Source organism: Pelobates fuscus, chromosome 1, assembly GCF_036172605.1.
Source record: "Pelobates fuscus isolate aPelFus1 chromosome 1, aPelFus1.pri, whole genome shotgun sequence".
NCBI classification, from domain to species: Eukaryota; Metazoa; Chordata; class Amphibia; order Anura; family Pelobatidae; genus Pelobates; species Pelobates fuscus.
Window position 1 is genome coordinate 458,020,192 of NC_086317.1, and position 18,332 is coordinate 458,038,523.

At 38.4% G+C, this 18,332-nt stretch overlaps 1 protein-coding gene across 1 annotated transcript in view; it reads right to left on the bottom strand.

Moving 5' to 3' along the window:
• Window positions 1–18,332, bottom strand: part of DEUP1 (deuterosome assembly protein 1) — a 62,245-nt gene that overhangs the window by 11,181 nt on the left and 32,732 nt on the right. The window contains exons 10-11 of the mRNA XM_063444949.1: window positions 13,671–13,853; window positions 2,396–2,595 (exon numbers count right to left, since the gene is read on the bottom strand). Of these exons, the coding sequence (XP_063301019.1) occupies window positions 2,396–2,595; window positions 13,671–13,853 (383 nt within the window). The remainder of the gene's footprint in view (window positions 1–2,395; window positions 2,596–13,670; window positions 13,854–18,332) is intronic.

An 18,332-nucleotide genomic window follows, 5' to 3' on the forward strand; every position in this document is an offset into this window, starting at 1 on the left:
AACATTAGCTATTAAAATGGATCTTTGAATTATTCAGTGACCTAGATGCATAAGCCTATTAGAGAAACCATTACCTACATACTTCTCATTGAAAGGTAAAGAAAAGCCACGGAGAGATTTATTGAGAAGTACTAAGGATTGCAAATTACACTACATTTAGGCATCAATGGCAAAAGTACAATAGGAAACAGCAGTATCTCATCTTATTTACAGATGACTTGCATTATAACACTTTTGTTAAAGTAATCTGTTGAGAAAACCCACAAGATATGCAAAAAAGGCTGTCAATATTCACGATGCTGGCTAAGCCTCAATGTGAAATGTAGTCCTGGGAGCCAATGACTGCCACCACTGACCGAGGCAGCACCTTGGAATAATCTTTCTTGAAAGCACAGACCATGACAAAAATGTCTAATTTAAAGGGGAATTCTAATCCATTCTCTATCCAAATGACCAACAAAGGACAGGTAGTTTATGGCCTAATTGAGAATTCTAGCACCAGAAAAATCAACTGAACTAAAATGACAGCATTTGTTTATATCTGCAGCCGAAGAGGTGGCTAAACCTACTTGCGTGACTGACCGCTGCTGGTAACCTATGCAAGGCCATGGGGTCTAACTACTAAATGCCAAATTCGGTTTTCATTTTGTTTGCATTTGGCTTAATTTTCAACATTCAGTTGTTCAAAAGTGTCTGTGGTTCCCTGTATTCCCTAAGAACCGAATGATAAACAGATTTTTAATGAATTTCACAGCTATAAGAATAAAAAACAAAAAGTCACTAATTTAAGAGCCAGGTATGAGATGGTGCAGGATGTAGGATATCCTTAGAGTGCTAAGGGGTATTTGGCGTAGTTTGAGAGGGTTATTTAGGATTAAGGAGCAGTTACCCTGGTCTGTATCAGGGTACGGTAAATGGAATGACCAAACAAAGCCAATTCGTCCCTAAACAGCCAAAATGGAGCTTTGGCTAATTTCAAAGGTCTACAGAGCTGCAGTAGAATAGAAGTGCACATTTGGTTAAATAACCCTAATAATCCTAATTTGCCATTTGTGATTTGCCAAATGGACTAAAAATAGCCAAATTGTGACAATTGAACTCCCATTTACCTGCCATTCTGCATTTAGCGAACAGACCCCATGTGTTTTCTTCCTTTTTTCTCTTTCCTCTTTTGAGATTATTCTAATACGGTGATATACTTGTCATTGGACCTTCTCTGTAGTTGCCCTACAAGGTTTTGCTGGGGATATTGTGTAGCGCTAGCCCTGATTACTTCAATCTTCTTGTGTAATGTTTCAGACTATCAGCCACTTACTGCACATCTTTTTACTTATAGCAGTTATGTTTACGATGAGTGTACAAGTGAGAAGTAGCTATCAGTCAGTTGCCGGTTTGTGTACAAATTATACCTTTATTATAAATTATGCAGTTTTGTGATGCTTTTTTTATTTGTGTGCAGCATTTGAATGCTGGGATGTATGCACTGTAACACACACACAGATCTGCACACACTCAGATACACACAGAAAACACAGTGAGTGGCTTTCACTGTGATTTGCCATTATAATTCTTCTGTAAGAGAAGTGCCGGCTCAGCTCACAATTTACGCCCAGGGTTGCAACTGCCAGCATATAACAGAGCTACGAATCCGCACAACTCCAATGGAGGATTATCTTAAAACATGCAGGCACGCTCACGGCAAGGCTCCTGCAAGTCCTAAAGCAAGCACTTGGCCTTATAGCATGCTTTTAGAAGCTGTTGGTGTTGCTGTCTGATTGACAGCCACTGGAGGTGTGCTTCGGACAAACTAAAACAGTGCCGAATCTCTAACAGGGAACGGAAGTAAACTGCAGGGTCAGGATATTTTCATCAAAACACATCTTCATTAAGCTGAAGTGTTTTTTGTCCTTAGACTGCCATTTAAATTTAGTTTATTAGGTTATTTTTTGTATAAAGAGTATTAAATGAAAATCAATGATAGGGAGTCACCATTGTGAAGTATGAAAAGTGCAACTGTAACACTTACTCAACAACTGAAAATGATTGCTTTCATGGAGTAAGGACAACTGCCTACTATTACACACAGAAGGTGACCATTGTAAAGTTTTCACCCTAACTGTGGAACCCTGACACCCAGGAATTACAGCTAGACTAGGCAATGTGGGAGTTGCAGGTCACCCAGCTGTATAGATTTATGATGGGTGCTTCCCTTCTGAATCCACAACAACTTATCACAACATATATATTGCTCTGGGTTTCAGAATTCAAGTAGCAGCATTTTTTTCAGCAGTAAGTGGAAACATAAGCTCCCAGCTTCGGGGTGGTATACCAAGCTCCATTTACGTTTACATTTAAGTCCACAATACTGGGCAAACGCTAAGCAGACTGTACCTACCTGTCTTGATCCCCATTGATTTGGGTCTCAGCTTTTATTATGAGCTTCGGGGTAACTTTCATATTTACTGGCAGCTGCTCCATCACCTCTCTCTTAACATGCAGTTTGATATGATAGTCGCGTGTTCTTTCACGCTTGGGTTGCAGGTTTCCAATGTAAGGCTCGGCACCATCTTGTATTTCTTTCACTGCCTTCAAAGCCTAAAGTGGAACAGATGACACTTCAGCTAATTATGTTGCATTTGTCATTTCACAGTTACAGATGAATGTTTCTGGTACATTTTTCGTTTATTAAAGAAAAGAAAATCATTAGGCACTATGCCATTCTAGTGCAGAGCTGGAGACTAGCGTGAAACCATTAATACATTTGTAGATGTACTTACATACACATAAACTCACCCACACATTCACTCATAAAATACAGACGTGATTTTATACGCTCAAATAGATAGAATAATCAGAACTGGGTATTTAAATAGAGATCCAGATTTAAAGATTTAAGTAATGGAGGCCCTACCATGTAAAGGATTGAGATCTGTCCAAACTGGACTTCACCATGAGGTTATGTGACAAGACATTGTAGAAAACCTACTTCTCATTTTCTAAAAGTTTATCACATTTTATGATGCTTAAGGGGAAACTAACACCAGGAAAACCCCTCCCTCCCCCTTCCACTCTCCACCCCAGGGTGCAGAAGGTGTTAAAAACTCCTTCTGTAACTTACCTGATTCCAGCGCTGATATACCTTAGCGCTGGTTCAGGTTCCACCTCTGCTCTTCCTCCTCAGAAGTCAGCCAGCAGGGGGGACCTAATGCGCATGTGCAATGCTCGCCATGCTCACGTTACCATTATACAATGCTTTTGTATGGGATTTCGGGTGACGCTGGATGTCCTCATGCATAGCATGACTAAAAGTCCCCTAAATCCCCCTCTAGTGGCTCTCTGGTAGACAGTCACTAGAGGTGGAGATAACCCTCAAAGGTAGTTATTGCAGTTTATCAGAAACTACAATAATTACAATTGCAGTTTTAAGAATCCTGAGACACTGCACCAAGACTACTTCAAAGAGCTGAAGTGGTCTGGGTGCCTATAGTGTCCCTTTAATTATATATATTTCTAATGATGTATGAAGGTTTTTTGGAGAAAATGTTACTTTTATATCTGGATGAGGCTCTATGTCAGGTCAGATTCAACTGTTCTCTGACTGACTTTGGCTCATTCTAAGTTGCATGCTACTGTGATTGCTCAGTGTGAAACTGCAGCAGCAGGCAAGCTAGGTTGAGCAGACGTTGGTCAGATGACCGATGAGACCCGACATACTCCTCATTTAGATTTAAAAAAAAAAAAAAAAAAAAGTTAACTTTTCTCCCCAAAAAATAAATATACATTATTTCAAAAATATCATTAGGTTTCGCTAAATGTTATAAACTGAGAAGTGAAAACATGATGACAGTTGTCCATTAAGTTTACAATACGAATTCTAAGGTTTGTGAGATCCAAAATTCACGATCAAATAAAGTTTGAATTATTCTATTAACAGTGAAAATTCACAATTCTACAGTCTTACTGAGATCTGCAGAAGGTCACTAAAAGATAAACGCATCAGAGGTCGAACTTTTGTGCCTCAATTACTGTGATTGTCAAAAAAAACAAAAACAGTTGTCAAGCACAGTTGTAGGGGTGTGATGGTCTGAAGCCACTCTGCCATCAGTTATACATTCTGCCATCATTGACGCAGCCATACATTTTACCACATCAAAACATAGCAGAGGAGACGAACAGTATCTACGTCGGAGCTGAACCAAATGTGGTTCATACAACAAAACTGTGTTCCTAAATGGTTACTACAACCACCATGACCACTATTTGCTTTTCGAAGGGTTCATAAGTAAGGAATCTGTCGGTGCAGCATTTCTGTTTAAAACGCTGTACATACAGAGAAATATGCGCTTCTGTGCCGGGGTATAGTTGCACCCCCTCCATATGAGACTTCGGCAGCCCGGAACGCTGTTGCTAAAGTACTTTATGTGTGATAATGGAGTCCTCTGCTTTTTAATTTTTACAAAAACGTGCAGATTTCAATAGAAATTGGCACTTTTATAATTTATCTTGTTACACCCTCTGGTTGTCAATCAGACAACTGGTCTTGTTACTTCCTGGTTGTTTAGCTCAGTTGAGACTTCTCATTGAGCTAGCTCAAGTTCTTTATGTGTGAAGAATGGGACCTAATCTTTTCATAACACCTGCCTTGCGAAGACGTCTCATTGAACTTTGGGAAGTCTGTGATTGGACAGCCACAGAAAGCATAAGCTAGGGAAGAAGGGATGGCTTGCAATGGCTGTAGACAAGAAATCTGAAGCTTTTGGAGTGTCCCTTTAAATCTGTACAACAATGACATCTGTCGCTACTTATTTATAACTTTTTTTTTGTTTGTTTGTATTTTTAAATATAAGGGGAGGACCAAGTTAATAATACCATGTCACCATTAAGTAAAAAAAAAAAAAGGGTGTAGTAACCCTTTAAACATACAAGTAGATCGTCAAGAGAATTCTGCAGAAGGAGAAATAGTGTGTTTTTGAACGGCTTTGATAAAACCCAGACCTAAATGCCACTTACATGTTGTGGCAGGTTTTCAAGTGAGTTGTTCTTTCAAGACAACAGAAATGTCAAGGTTGAAGCAGTTTTGATCTTAAAAGTGGTCCAAAATGCTTCACATTTAAGAGACTGATCTTTCCAAACACACACATACAGCACATATATCACATATTTTTAAGGTCATTCTTGCCGAGACGGAGGCTACTGGGGCAGTGATACAAACGTATTTATATACCAATACAATCTAAAGACTTTATAAAACGATATTAAATACATCTCTAATGGTACAATTATATTTTACACTGAACCTTGTTTTATGGTCTACCCTACATCAGAGATTAATTTAATAAAAGGTGTATTACGGTCCAAAACCCAAAGGTCTGCTACTATTTATAGTACTCAAAAAATGCTCTCAACTCACCTAAACTGAGAGGGTAGTGGATGCATGGAATAGCCTTCCAGCTGTAGTGGTAGAGGTTAACACAGTAAAGGAGTTTAAGCATGCGTGGGATAGGCATAAGGCTATCCTAACTATAAGATAAGGCCAGGGACTAATGGAAGTATTTAGAAAATTGGGCAGACTAGATGGGCCGAATGGTTCTTATCTGCCGTCACATTCTATGTTAAACATATATAAATTAAAAAAAAAAGATGTTACTGAAATTACCAAACATCATATATTGGACATAGAAGTTTAAAAAATCTCAAAGAAAACCTTTAGATTGTTTAAACCTATAAAGACTAATGACATGTCAGACGTGCTAAGATTTAATTGGCCTTTGCCATGTTAACATCTAATTGGTTATTGCCTAAACCCTAAAACTCAAAGCTACACAAAGAAACATGTTGCAGATTAATGGGGGTTACTGTGTAGGTATACATAATGAATGTTAAATTTTGATAGCTCTTTAACTAATGAACATAACCATTTATTTTTCCAGGTACTTTGGCAGATTAATAAAAATGTTTTAAAGGAAGGAAACGCTTTTTTTTTTTTTAAATACTCGTCAAATTAATTGTTGTTCTTTTAAGTTAAAATATTGACAGTTAATTATATTTAGATATGTGGATTACACGTTTAATAAAGGAATTTTGGCTATTTTAATTCAGAATTGGGCCACTTTCCTTGTTTTTATTATTTTTATGCTATTGTTATTTGCCTGGCATCCTGTTCCACAACTCCAGTGAGGACCAAAGAATCCAGGTTGGGGATCATACCACCTGTGCCTTAATCATTGAGGGGTCAGTCTGCTCAATAAAGTGTGAGTAAGATTTATTTTCTTTTTACTCCTGTTTTAATTTAGACGGAGAGCGCTATTTTTGTCTGTTCTGTTTTTCCGCAAATAAACCTTACTACTACATCTACTCATATCCTAGAAGTGGTGTCATACCACTCTACGCCCATTACACTAGAGCTGGTTTTAGCTCTGGTAAATGTGAGTACATCTCTTTTTGATGATTCCATAGGTTGATTGGGATTCCTTTTTCTGTTTTGTTTATATGTCTACACGAATTGCAAGTCACTTCTGACCCAAGATTTTGCACAAGAAGAATATCTATCGTGACCTGGCCTGTTTCCTTGCAAGTTGCACTTTATATTTATTTCTGACATTATTGTAGATTTAGAAAAAAATCTTTTTAACTGTTATTTCTTATAACAGTCTTTTTATACAATTTATATAAATTTGTAACAGTATAAATATATTATTGGTACCTTTCTCCCAAGGACGTTTTACTATTTTGAAAAATTATTATTTTTTCATATGTATTCACATACATTATAACATTAATTCAAAGGAACAGTTTCGCAAAAGACAATTAGTAATTTTGCCAAAAATATAAGCGTACACTTACCATGTGTCTTGCGTTATACGATGACATTTATACAGTTTTGTAACATATAAAAATTTTGTAATATTTCATAAATTACCGTACATTTAAAAGTAATAGTGCATACCTTGAAGTGTATAAAATAATATGTGTGCATTGTAGGTTACTGATGTAGTATAGAGCGACACAGGAGTGTGTTGTGCATATCGATATGGTTTTTGTAGTTTTAACAGAGGTAATCTGCTACATTGAGGTGTGGTTTTCCATGAGAACACGATTTAAGTGGGGCTTATGAGTGTTCCGTACCGTCTCTTAGGGATTCATCTGTCGGCTAATACATGTGTTCTAGAAGCGCATACGGTTCATTGGATGTGAGCATCCACCTGTAGGAAGGTGTTCCATGGTCCCCAAATTTGTGTAAATTTTGTGTAGTTTTTGGAAATGGCATAAGTGATTTATTCCATTTATTTTACCCTTTCCACTCGTTGGATCCAGTCCATGACGGATGGGGGATTTATCCGTTTCCAGTGGACTGGGATGAGTTGGTTTGCTGCCATAAGCAGGTGCGTGATCAGGGCTGTTCCCTGTCTCTTTTGTTGAGGTGGTGGTAAAAGAAACAACATGTATTCTGGGGAGAACGGAAATTGTATTGCGTTGATATCCTGTATAAGTGTGTGTATGCGTTTCCAGAATGTAGTTATTGTTGGACATTGCCACCAGATATGGGCTGGATGTGGATCAGGTTGTTGGCATCTCCAGCAAGCATCTTTAGCACTATTGTGTATTTTATGTGGATGCCTTGTGTGCCTTAAGGAATATCCTCTGCCACTGGGTTTGTGATAAGCCAGTTTGTAGTTCATCCGACAATTTCACTGTGAATCATGGGAATTCAGGTATTTGTGAGGTCTATCACCATCCGGTATGAGTTTCATGCCCCGGATGAAGTGAGCTAGTTGTGTATATTGGAGATGTTGCATGCCTGTGGGGGATTATGTTGAGAGGAGATTGTTCAGTGATTTTAATATGTTCTCCTGTACAATATCTTGAAGCATGAGGTAGGGTTTGATGTGGTAAAGTCTCTACGACTTACCGGAGATTCCTGCTTCGAAAAGGGGGTTGTGTGAGTGGGTACAGCGAGGAGAAATGACTATTGTGTGCCCATTGTTTGCGTTGTAGGAACATTTGGCCAGACCTGTACCAGGGGATCGTCAGAATAGGAATCTCAAAGAATGAATATTTTCACCCATTGTTGAGTCGTGTTCGCGTTTTTCATAGCCAGGTGTATGGCTTTGTGGTATGTGTCTATATTAGGGAGCCCCAAACCCCTCTTCTCACAAGGTTTAGTGAGAGTTTGCCAGTCGGGGGTGTGTGTGTGTGACCAAAGAAAGTACGTTAACATCGTCCTGACTGTGTCGAAAAATTTCTTGGGGAATACTATGGGAATCGTTTGTTGTGCATATAGGATGCGGGGTAACACATTAATTTTTAAGATGTTAAGTCTACAAAACCATCCATAACACGGTTTGTGTCAAGTTTTCAGATCCTTAGATATAGCTGCTAGAAGGAAGGGAAAATTAAGTTCATATAGTTGTTCAATTTTATGTGGTAAGTGAATTCCTAGATATTTAACGGAGGTGTTGGTCCATGTAAAGTGCAACTGCTGCTTCAAATTTACGTCTATTTCAGGCTTTGTGTTTAAGGGAAATAACTCACACTTAGCAAGGTTGGCTTGGAAATTGGATATCCCACCGTAGATATCTATTTCCTTAAGAATATGTGGGAGAATTTTGAGCGAGTCAGGTACCGTGAATAGTAGGTCATCTGCAAATGCAGAGACCTTGTATTATGTTTTACTATTTAAGATGAGAAAAACAAAACCTATTTTAAAGACGATGGTTATCTTCTCCACATTTTAAAACCAATGACATTTCAACAAGAAGCAAGCTGAAAATATCAGTAGAAAGACCTTTATTGAACAATTAATTTTTTTGTTGCGAGAATTTGCATACATATATAAAAAGATGAGGTCAGGTAGCTGATATAGGTCTATATCACATTCTACTAATAGCCTCCCCATTGATCATGTATCAATTTCCCAATAGAAATCTGTGCGGTTTCACACATGCTCCCTAAGGGGCGCTTACGTGTTATGAAAAGCTGTCCTCGCTAACTTTCTTTGGTTCCTACGCCAATGCTCAGAGTACATGAATACATCTATTGATTAGGGTGGTCTAATTTCTATTACGGTTTGAAATTTTATTTAACGTTACAAGAACCATTACCAACTTCCGATATCAATCATAGTTTAACTTTCCTTCTTGTGGGAGGGCGCATTTGCCTAAAATGCTTCGACTGTTGCATTTTTCTTATATTCGTCAGCAATAAAAATGTAAGTATAAAAAGATTTACAGCAGCTCTGAATGTCGCGTATTGTACACAGAGCTAGCATGCACCTGGAGTGTCTCTCTAAAGCCATCTTAAGATACAGCAAAACCATTCAGCTGAACAAGCTATTTCCTTAAAGAAGAGCCAAATGCGTCTTAATCCATCTTTGCTGTCTTTTTATGGCAATATAAATAAAACTAGTACTTTGTATGCTTTCCAACTGCATTGTACGCTGATTAATGTGGAAATCCAGAAGAGAACAAAAAATAAATAAAAGAACGCATTTGTGAAGAACACCAAAGAGAGATAGATATTGATGATGGTTCATGTCTATCAAACCATAAAGGCACTCACAACATCAAAGCTTTGTTCCAGTCAAGGAGCAGGGTCTAAGTCTACATTAAATAAGATTATATTTTGGCTCACGTGCTAAATAAATCCGGATTTCTTCCGTGCTCTTCCAAATTTTTACAAGACTCCTATTTAAGTTCTTGTTGCAGAACTCAAGCTTTTGGAAATGAAGAGAAGAAAAATGTAAAATACGATGTACACAAAGGGGCCATTTCAATGGAACGTTTGCCATTTGAAACTCATTTGGCTATTCATAAAAGGCTCATTAATTTATTTCGGCCATATTTTCGCTTCCATTCGAAAACCATAATGCTCGATGTTTAAATTCAGTTGAATCTTTATATACGTTTACTAGTTTGGCTATTCTCAAACAGCCGAACTCCAGATGAATTTCTTTGATTCCGTTTTTCCAATTCCTCTTAACCCCTTAAGGACCAAACTTCTGGAATAAAAGGGAATCATGACATGTCACACATGTCATGTGTCCTTAAGGGGTTAAACAGACTAGCAGAACTTGTACCCCTCACAAACACACACACACATTGCACCCCTGATGCACACATAGTGCACCGCTCACATACCCATTGCATCCCATACAAACACACTGCACCTCTCTCACACCTAACCCTAAGTCATCGTAACACTATTCTCAATAACCCATTCCCCAAACCCTGATCCTAACATACTCAGGGAAGTTCAATGCTATTTTGCTGCAATTCACTTTTGCTTTTTAGCAATGAGATTAATTTAAAAATACTAGGGACCCATTCAACTCAGTATAGTTTCAATTTACCGTAGTTGACAATGAATAAATTAATTCCGTTTGCCGAATTGAATGAAAAGTATTTAGTGAATAGACCCCAAATAGTTTTGTAGTAGTGCGTCTGTGTAGCCACGATTTACAGGAGAAAAATCAATTCAATATTATTGGTTGCGGAGGTTTTTTTTTTTATCATCATCATCATCATCATCATCATCATCATCATCATCATCATCAGTAGACTTCTGCACAGATTTGGTTTATATGGTAGTTCTGAATAAAATTAATTGAATTCCACACCCAGATGAGTTAATAAAAAAGCCTCCACAGATAAATCCTGGATGATTCGTCAGAGTGTGGATTAAAAGATATTTGATTTGGACAAACTGTCCAAAGTAAATGCCTGCACAATTCTTATCACAAGACCAGTGACATGTTTGAAAGTGCTGAGAGGCCTAAAATACAGGGGTGGGGAATATGCCTCCCCCCCCCATTCTTATTTACATTTTAAAAAGTACTAATAAACGCTATACCCCCCACTTATTTTAGCTCAGGACATTGCCTGCAAGCCATGGTGGTCCAGTGGTGAAGCCTTGGTGGTCCGGTGATGAGTGAACTCTAGCCTGCAGTTAGAGTTCCCTTCTCTCGCGAGATTTGGCTCTGCAGCATTGCAATGAGAACAGTGTCAATGCTCCAGCCTCGCGAGAGGAAAAACCCAGCGGAGCTGCAGGCTACAGCTCCGGGTCCTCCTCTCCCCTTCATCTCTCGGCTGCCGCGGTGAAGTGCCAGCGTGGCGTTTAGGGGAAAAGTGGTCAACACTCTGGAAAAAAGACAGTTTCTCAGCATATAACCTGCATCATTGATGAGTTCCAAATTGAAGAATGCTTCAGGCAGCTGTATCTTTAAGACCTTATTATGCATTGTTGGTGTTGATGTAAGACAAGAGAGTTAAGTTTTAACTTTCCATGGTCTTAATTTCTCTAATATTCATAAACCAAACCCTAGGTATTACCAAGGTTCCATTATTAGCCCCCTGCCTTACAGCTGTGGTTGGATAGTCTTTTTTCCTGGAACCTAACCTAGTATAAACATCATGATAAACATCCTCTTCTGCAATTGTCATTAGTCTAATACTATCCTTACCTTTTGTGTCACTTTACCCCACTCCCTCTAGCATGTAAGCTCAGTGAGAAGGGCCCTCAACCCCTCTGTTCCTGTGTGTCCAACTTGTCTGGTTACAACTACATGTCTGTTCGTCCACCCATTGTAAAGCGCTGCGGAATTTGACGGCGCTATATAAATATCATAATAATAATAATGATACTTTTATTACATGACTTATTTAAAGGGACACTCCACTGCCCAAATCTAAAAACAAAAAACAAATATTTGGTAGATATACAACCAATGCAAATTTTATGCATTCAAGCTAAAGTGATTTATGTGTGTGGAGTGGGCCCTAAGAGAGATTGGACCTGCATCCAGTGCTTGTATAGGACTTTTGCCCTTCCCTTGTTAAGAAAAGTTGGAAAACATTGTTTTATAGCAGTGGAAATACTGACCGGTTTCCTCCATATCAAACAGGCTTATTACGTGCACACTTTTCTAACAGCAGATACCAGGGTAAAATAAAACCGGTTTAATTAGCGGAGTTTATAACATTCACTGACTAATCAGGACACTGCTCAGAAAAAAATAAAAAATTATCCCCATTAGAGACAGCAGGGACCTTATCACAAACCTCCAGCAGTGAAACATATTGAGAAAAACAAACAAACAGGTCCTTAAAAATACAGAGAAAGCTAAATAAAAGCATTTGTCTGCCAATGCCACATCTTTGACATGACATTTACACTTCATGCAGTTCATTTCATAATCAAAGTATAGTAACTGCATAACAATTAAACAGAGAATGCTTAACCCCTTAAGGACCAAACTTCTGGAATAAAAGGGAATCATGACGTGTCACACACGTCATGTGTCCTTAAGGGGTTAAAGGGAAAGAATTAGATCAAAGACATCACCAAATGAAACTTACTAATTTAGCTGTTGCAATTTCATTGATAAAGGAACAACATAATTTTATCAAATACAAACGTTCATTCCTGACACTACAGTGTTCAAAAAAATACAATTTAGATCCCCCCCTAACCCCTGTTAAAGTAAAAAAAAAACAACGCACCGTGTAGGTCCGCTGTGGCTGGGCCCGCCTCCGCCCCGCCTCCTTGGCTGAGATCATGAAAGTTGACGATCTCAGCCAATCATACTTTCCCACAGAAAAGAATTGGGAGACTATTGTGCATGTGCGGTAAAACGCAGCACTGTGCAAATCAGCATCTCTTAATAGATATGCATTGAATTCATGCATCTCTACGGGGAAAGTTCAGTGTCGCTATGCAGAGTGTGGAGACATTGAATGCCAATGTTGCACACTGTGAACGTACCTATTCTTGATTTAGAACAGTTAATTTGGAACCTGAGGTTTCCATAATCTGAAAGTCTACGCAGTATTCTAAACTCAAATGTAAGTATTTACAAGTGTGAACTGTCAGGAGTTCAGAATAATTTCAAATTCAGTTCGTCTTTTTTCACACAAAATTTGTAAGTAACTTTGAATTCCCAATAATTAACAAACTGAGACTGAAGATTCAAGAGTATTCACTGAGCAAAATAAGATCTTCACATCAAGTCCATTTAAGCCACTTTCAACATCAAATGAGATTTCAATGGAAATATTTATTATATATAAAATTTCTAAAAGGTTATTATAAAATGCTATTAAGAAAAGATCCTTTAGCTATTTTAAGGTACAACTGGCATTAAGACCGGAAGTAATGTTATTAGCTCTGTTAAAATAATAGTTACTACAAACTGGAAAAGTGAGAGAGATTTTACCCTAACTCAAATAACTTCTCAACTACTACATCAACTAAAAATGGAAAAGGGATATGCTATCTGGATAAAACCTCCGATTTGTGGGGAAAATGGGATATATATATGTTGGTTTGTTTGAATGATAAAAGCAGCCGCAATGTGAAACGGAGCTGAACTTTTATATTTTTGTATTATTGTAATGATAAAAGAACAAAAAAGTAATAAAAAAAATATATAAAATGATAAGATATTAATTCAGACAGACACAAAGTGCAAATAACTTGTGTTGAGTAGATTCAACTTTTTAGGACACTGAAGACTAAACCTTCGGTGCTCCAGCTGTTTTGGACTATGATCACAAACATGCTCAGTCGGATGCTGAATCCGTAACGCGGTCCAAAACAACCAGACTGCCAGAGGCAAGCTATCACCACCCTAGAACAATGAGTGAAAGTATAAGTGATCCGTAGCATTTGCATACCTGTTCGTTGACTTTGTTATGCTCCTTGAGGTCCAAATCTTGCTCGAGGCGAGAACGGTTCTCGCTCCTGGTTGCCATGGTGATGTCTTTCTGATTAAGCTTTGCAGTCAGGTCAGTGATATCCGTTCTCAATCTTTCCAGGTCATTGTTTTTTGCCTCTTCCTTTTGAAGATCATTTTCAATCTATTATAACAATATCATCATGAGATCAACAAGTAGCTCTGCTTTAAATCAGCGTAAACAAGGCATGGCACAAATCAAAACCGCTTCAACTTTGTGATGTGTTTTTCTTTTCGACTTTGCGCATTTTTTTCTCACAGGGAAGCATAGAAGGCATATTATAACAGTCTGCCTCAAGCTTTGCCTAGACGTTATGTGAAATTATTAACCTTTAAGAAAACTCAAAGTATTTTCAGATGCACTGAACATGGTGATATGTTTAACCCCTTAAGGACCAAACTTCTGGAATAAAATGGAATCATGACATGTCACACATGTCATGTGTCCTTAAGGGGTTAATGTGAGTGATCTGCGATACACATAACTACTTATAATGGATAGAGTGTCCTGGCCCAGGCAAAGCCACCGCACACTGTACCATAAACACACTGACTTCTGGACTGTCAAAGCTTGAATGGTCTACAGAATGTTGGGAACCAGTTAGCTAATAGTGACAAACAAATACAGAAAGGTGAACTTCACCTAATTCAAATGGTTTCTTGGCTCCCTCTTTGACCCGGAGATCACCTTAAAGGGACGGTGTTGGTGTATAGAACATGCCCCTGCAGCCTCACTGCTCAATCCTCTGCCATTTAGGAGTTAAATCCCTTTGTTTATGAACCCTAGTCACACCTCCCTGCATGTGACTTGCACAGCCTTCCATAAACACTTCCTGTAAAGAGAGCCCTATTTAGGCTTTCTTTATTGCAAGTTCTGTTTAATTAAGATTTTCTTATCCCCTGCTATGTTAATAGCTTGCTAGACCCTGCAAGAGCCTCCTGTATGTGATTAAAGTTCAATTTAGAGATTGATATACAATTATTTAAGGTAAATTACATCTGTTTGAAAGTGAAACCAGTTTTTTGTTTTCATGCAGGCTCTGTCAATCATAGCCAGGTGGAGGTGTGGTTTGGGCTGCATAAACAGAAACAAAATAATTTAACTCCAAAATGACAGTGAATTGAGCAGTGAAATTGCAGGGGAATGATCTATACACTAAAACTGCTTTATTTAGCTAAAGTAATTTAGGTGACTATAGTGTTTCTTTAAAGCAATAATTCCCAAGCAGCAGCTTAAATGTATCAATCTAATATTTATAAAGTTAAGTTTTTATCCTTACAGTGACACTTTAAGCACAAAAACAAGGTTAGCATAATGAAGGGGTTTTGGTGTATAGATCATGCCCCTACAGTCCCACTGCTCAATTCTCTGCCATTTATAAGTCACTTTGTTAATGCAGCCCTAGTCACACGTCTCCTGTCCATAACGGATTCCACTGGACAGTGTGTTTATTTTCAAGTTTCTTGTTTTCTGCTCTGTTAGTTGCCTGTTACAGCCTGCAGCAGTCTTCTGGCCGTAATTAAATTATCAGAGCAGAACATACAAACTTCTAAAGAAAACACACTGTGCTGTAAGATCTGATTGAAAATGTAAACTTTTTCATGCAGGCTGTCAGTCACAGCCAGTGGAGGTGTGGCTAGAGCTACATAAACAGAAACTCTTAACTCTTAAATGGCAGTGAATTGAAGAGTGACACTGCAGGGGCATGACACAAACACCAAAACCACTTAAGCTAAAGCCGTTTTGGGGTTTAGTGTATCTCTATGCATTTTTGGCACGCATCCTTTAAATTTAATTTGGACTTTACCAAATTCTATGTAATAAGAAGGAACTTCACAAACACCTCTTTCTTACAGTGGATTCTGAAGGCTGCAGTTACACAGTCCAATTCCTATTAGGTATGTTTGTGCATATATTGCGGTTAATACTAATTAACTTACCAGTGCAAACACACGGTTATCAAGTTATTCTGGCTTTTTAATTGGTCAGGAAGACAGGATTGGAGAATATGGAGGTAGAAGCTAGACTGCAGCTCCTGATTTACCAACTATTATATGTCTATGGAATCTCATTGCACATGTATAAGAGCTATGGGGAAAGCTACACTCTCGTGAGATCTTCCAGAGACCACAGTATTGCACACATGTGCAAGATTAAAAGATGACAACTCCAGGTGGCTTCATCTGCCAGAACCTGGACTTCAGACGTTCCCAGCACTAGGAAGGTGAGTTTTATGAATGTAAAATGCAAAGAACACACAAGTGGCAAAGCCACTGTAAATCAGACATCTATGAAGCCAGTCTGTCTGTCTTCGTGGTTAAGTAAACTAAACATTAAAGGGACACTCCAGACTCCTTTAGTACTCTAGTTTGCGGAAAAGCGTTTCATGTGAAGAGTATGTTTCAATAGATATAGACACTTTTACAAATTAACCTGGTTACACCCCCTGGCTTTCAAGCAGACAACAGGTCCTATTACTTCCTGGTTTGGTTAGCTCGGTGGAGCTAAACACAAGAGGCAGCAAATGCCCAGAGCACCTGCCTTACAAACACTTCTCATTGAGCTTCATTGGAAAGTCTGTGATTGGACAGCCACAGAAAGTCTGGATGGGATTAGAAGGGGAGGGCTTGTAAAGGCTTCAGACAAGAGCTCTGCAGGTTTTGCCATCTGTTTTTAAGATATACCCCCTTAATGACAAAATGCATAATTAAATACATGCATGCCTTCTCTTGGGGTATATATACGAAATAGTGATTTTTATTTATTTTGAATTTAGGCAGTGGAGTGTCCCTTAAACTTTTTAGAGAGCAATTGGTCTGTCAGCAACGTTAGACTTGCCCATAGTGTCTACACCTCAGACATACATGGGGTGGGATATGAAAATATAATATAATGGCACACTAAAACAGGTTTCAATAAATCTGTATATATACACATATTGCAGGATATGAATTCTATTGTTTGTTTGAAATTAAAAATGTATTCTAACTGGCTGCTTATTGCTTTTAGACACTCAAATTCTAGTAATTGTGATTGGCCAGAAAATGCACTTATGTGGATAAACTAACGACGACCCACCACAGAACTGTAAAATAGCAGGAAAACAGACGTTCACAGACATGTGAAAACAATAGAGCTAGCTAGCTGCAATGAGTTAAGCCCTGGCGTGCATGGACACTTTTTCAAGAGAGTCAGCTGAGCATTGAGAGCCAATCAGCACAACCCTGAGTGCAGGAGTTTTCGTCTACAACTCATGCTGCGGATGGTCCTAGGTAAGTTCTTAAAATGGTTTGACTACTTACAGTGGAAGAGTGCCAGGGTACTATTGGCACCATAACCACTTCATTATTGTGCTTAAAGCGATCCTTTAACAATTCTAAGTACCTATGGAATATCCTATCTACAAAAAGGAGAAGAAAGAAATGCAATTCTTCTCTTTTATAGAAATGTAACACGAATGGAAGCATTATTGAATATTGTATTTAAACAAGAAGCCACCAAACGCTGAGACTCAAAACATCAGATTAAAAGAGGCAAACACTATACGAAATTTAATAGTAAGACCCTCAATTAACATAACCTTCCTGAGGGATTAACAGATTGCAGGGAAATTCAAGTAGGTGTTCTTTTCTTTCAATTACTGCAAATACTTTTGCCAAACAGGATTTTTGTTTCTGCAAACACAGATCAGCGAAACCCAAACTCAGTAACTATTTACTCAAAGATTCCCTCTGTGTTAAAGGAACGAGTCTCCGACAAGCTGCCCTGCCATCTGTTTCTGTAGCTTTACGGTGGCTTCACAGTGAGGACTACGCGGTTAGTTTATTCAACAATAGACACCATGTGTGCTTCTTGCCCATTAACCAATTCCATTATGCATGAAACGTACAAGTTCTAAAAAGAATGGACCCTTGCACCGATTTTAGTGGCCACTTTGTCAGCATTTCTTACCAGTAAATGCAAACACCCCTCCTAATTTGTGTTCTAGCAAACGTATACATTTTTATTTAAAGGGTTACTCCCAGTACCATGACCACTTTTAAAGGGTTACTCCAATCAAACACTGGTTTTTGGTTGGAGTAACCATTTGAATATGGTCCCTGGTGGCAAAAGATCTGGTCTGAGTGACAAGAGATAGCAGGAAATCTCTCCTACAAGTGGTTCTCCTGCTCTCTGTCACACACCAATCATCACATCAAACATTTCTCTTGTTTGCTGGGCGAATATATAAATTGAGTGAGTGATGGTAGAGGTAATACGAGAATGTTGGTCTTATTAGGATCATTGCAATATTATGGGAACAGAGGGTCTGGACCAGAATGTTGATGTTACAGCAAAGTAACAGACGTCCAAGCATGGTGGCATCGGAATACTGGACAGAAGGTAAGTAGTTAGCAATTTAGATATGCAATATATAATATGTCCTTATTGCAAACTATATATGTATTGCTTTAGGGGCTGTTAAACATTTATTGCACTACAGAGTCTGAGGATTGTAAGTTTTAAAAAGACACAACAACCATAGTATGTATATATTGCAAAGCACAATTTGGGCGTCTGTTACTCTGCTGTAACATCGACATTCTGGTCCTGACCCTCTGT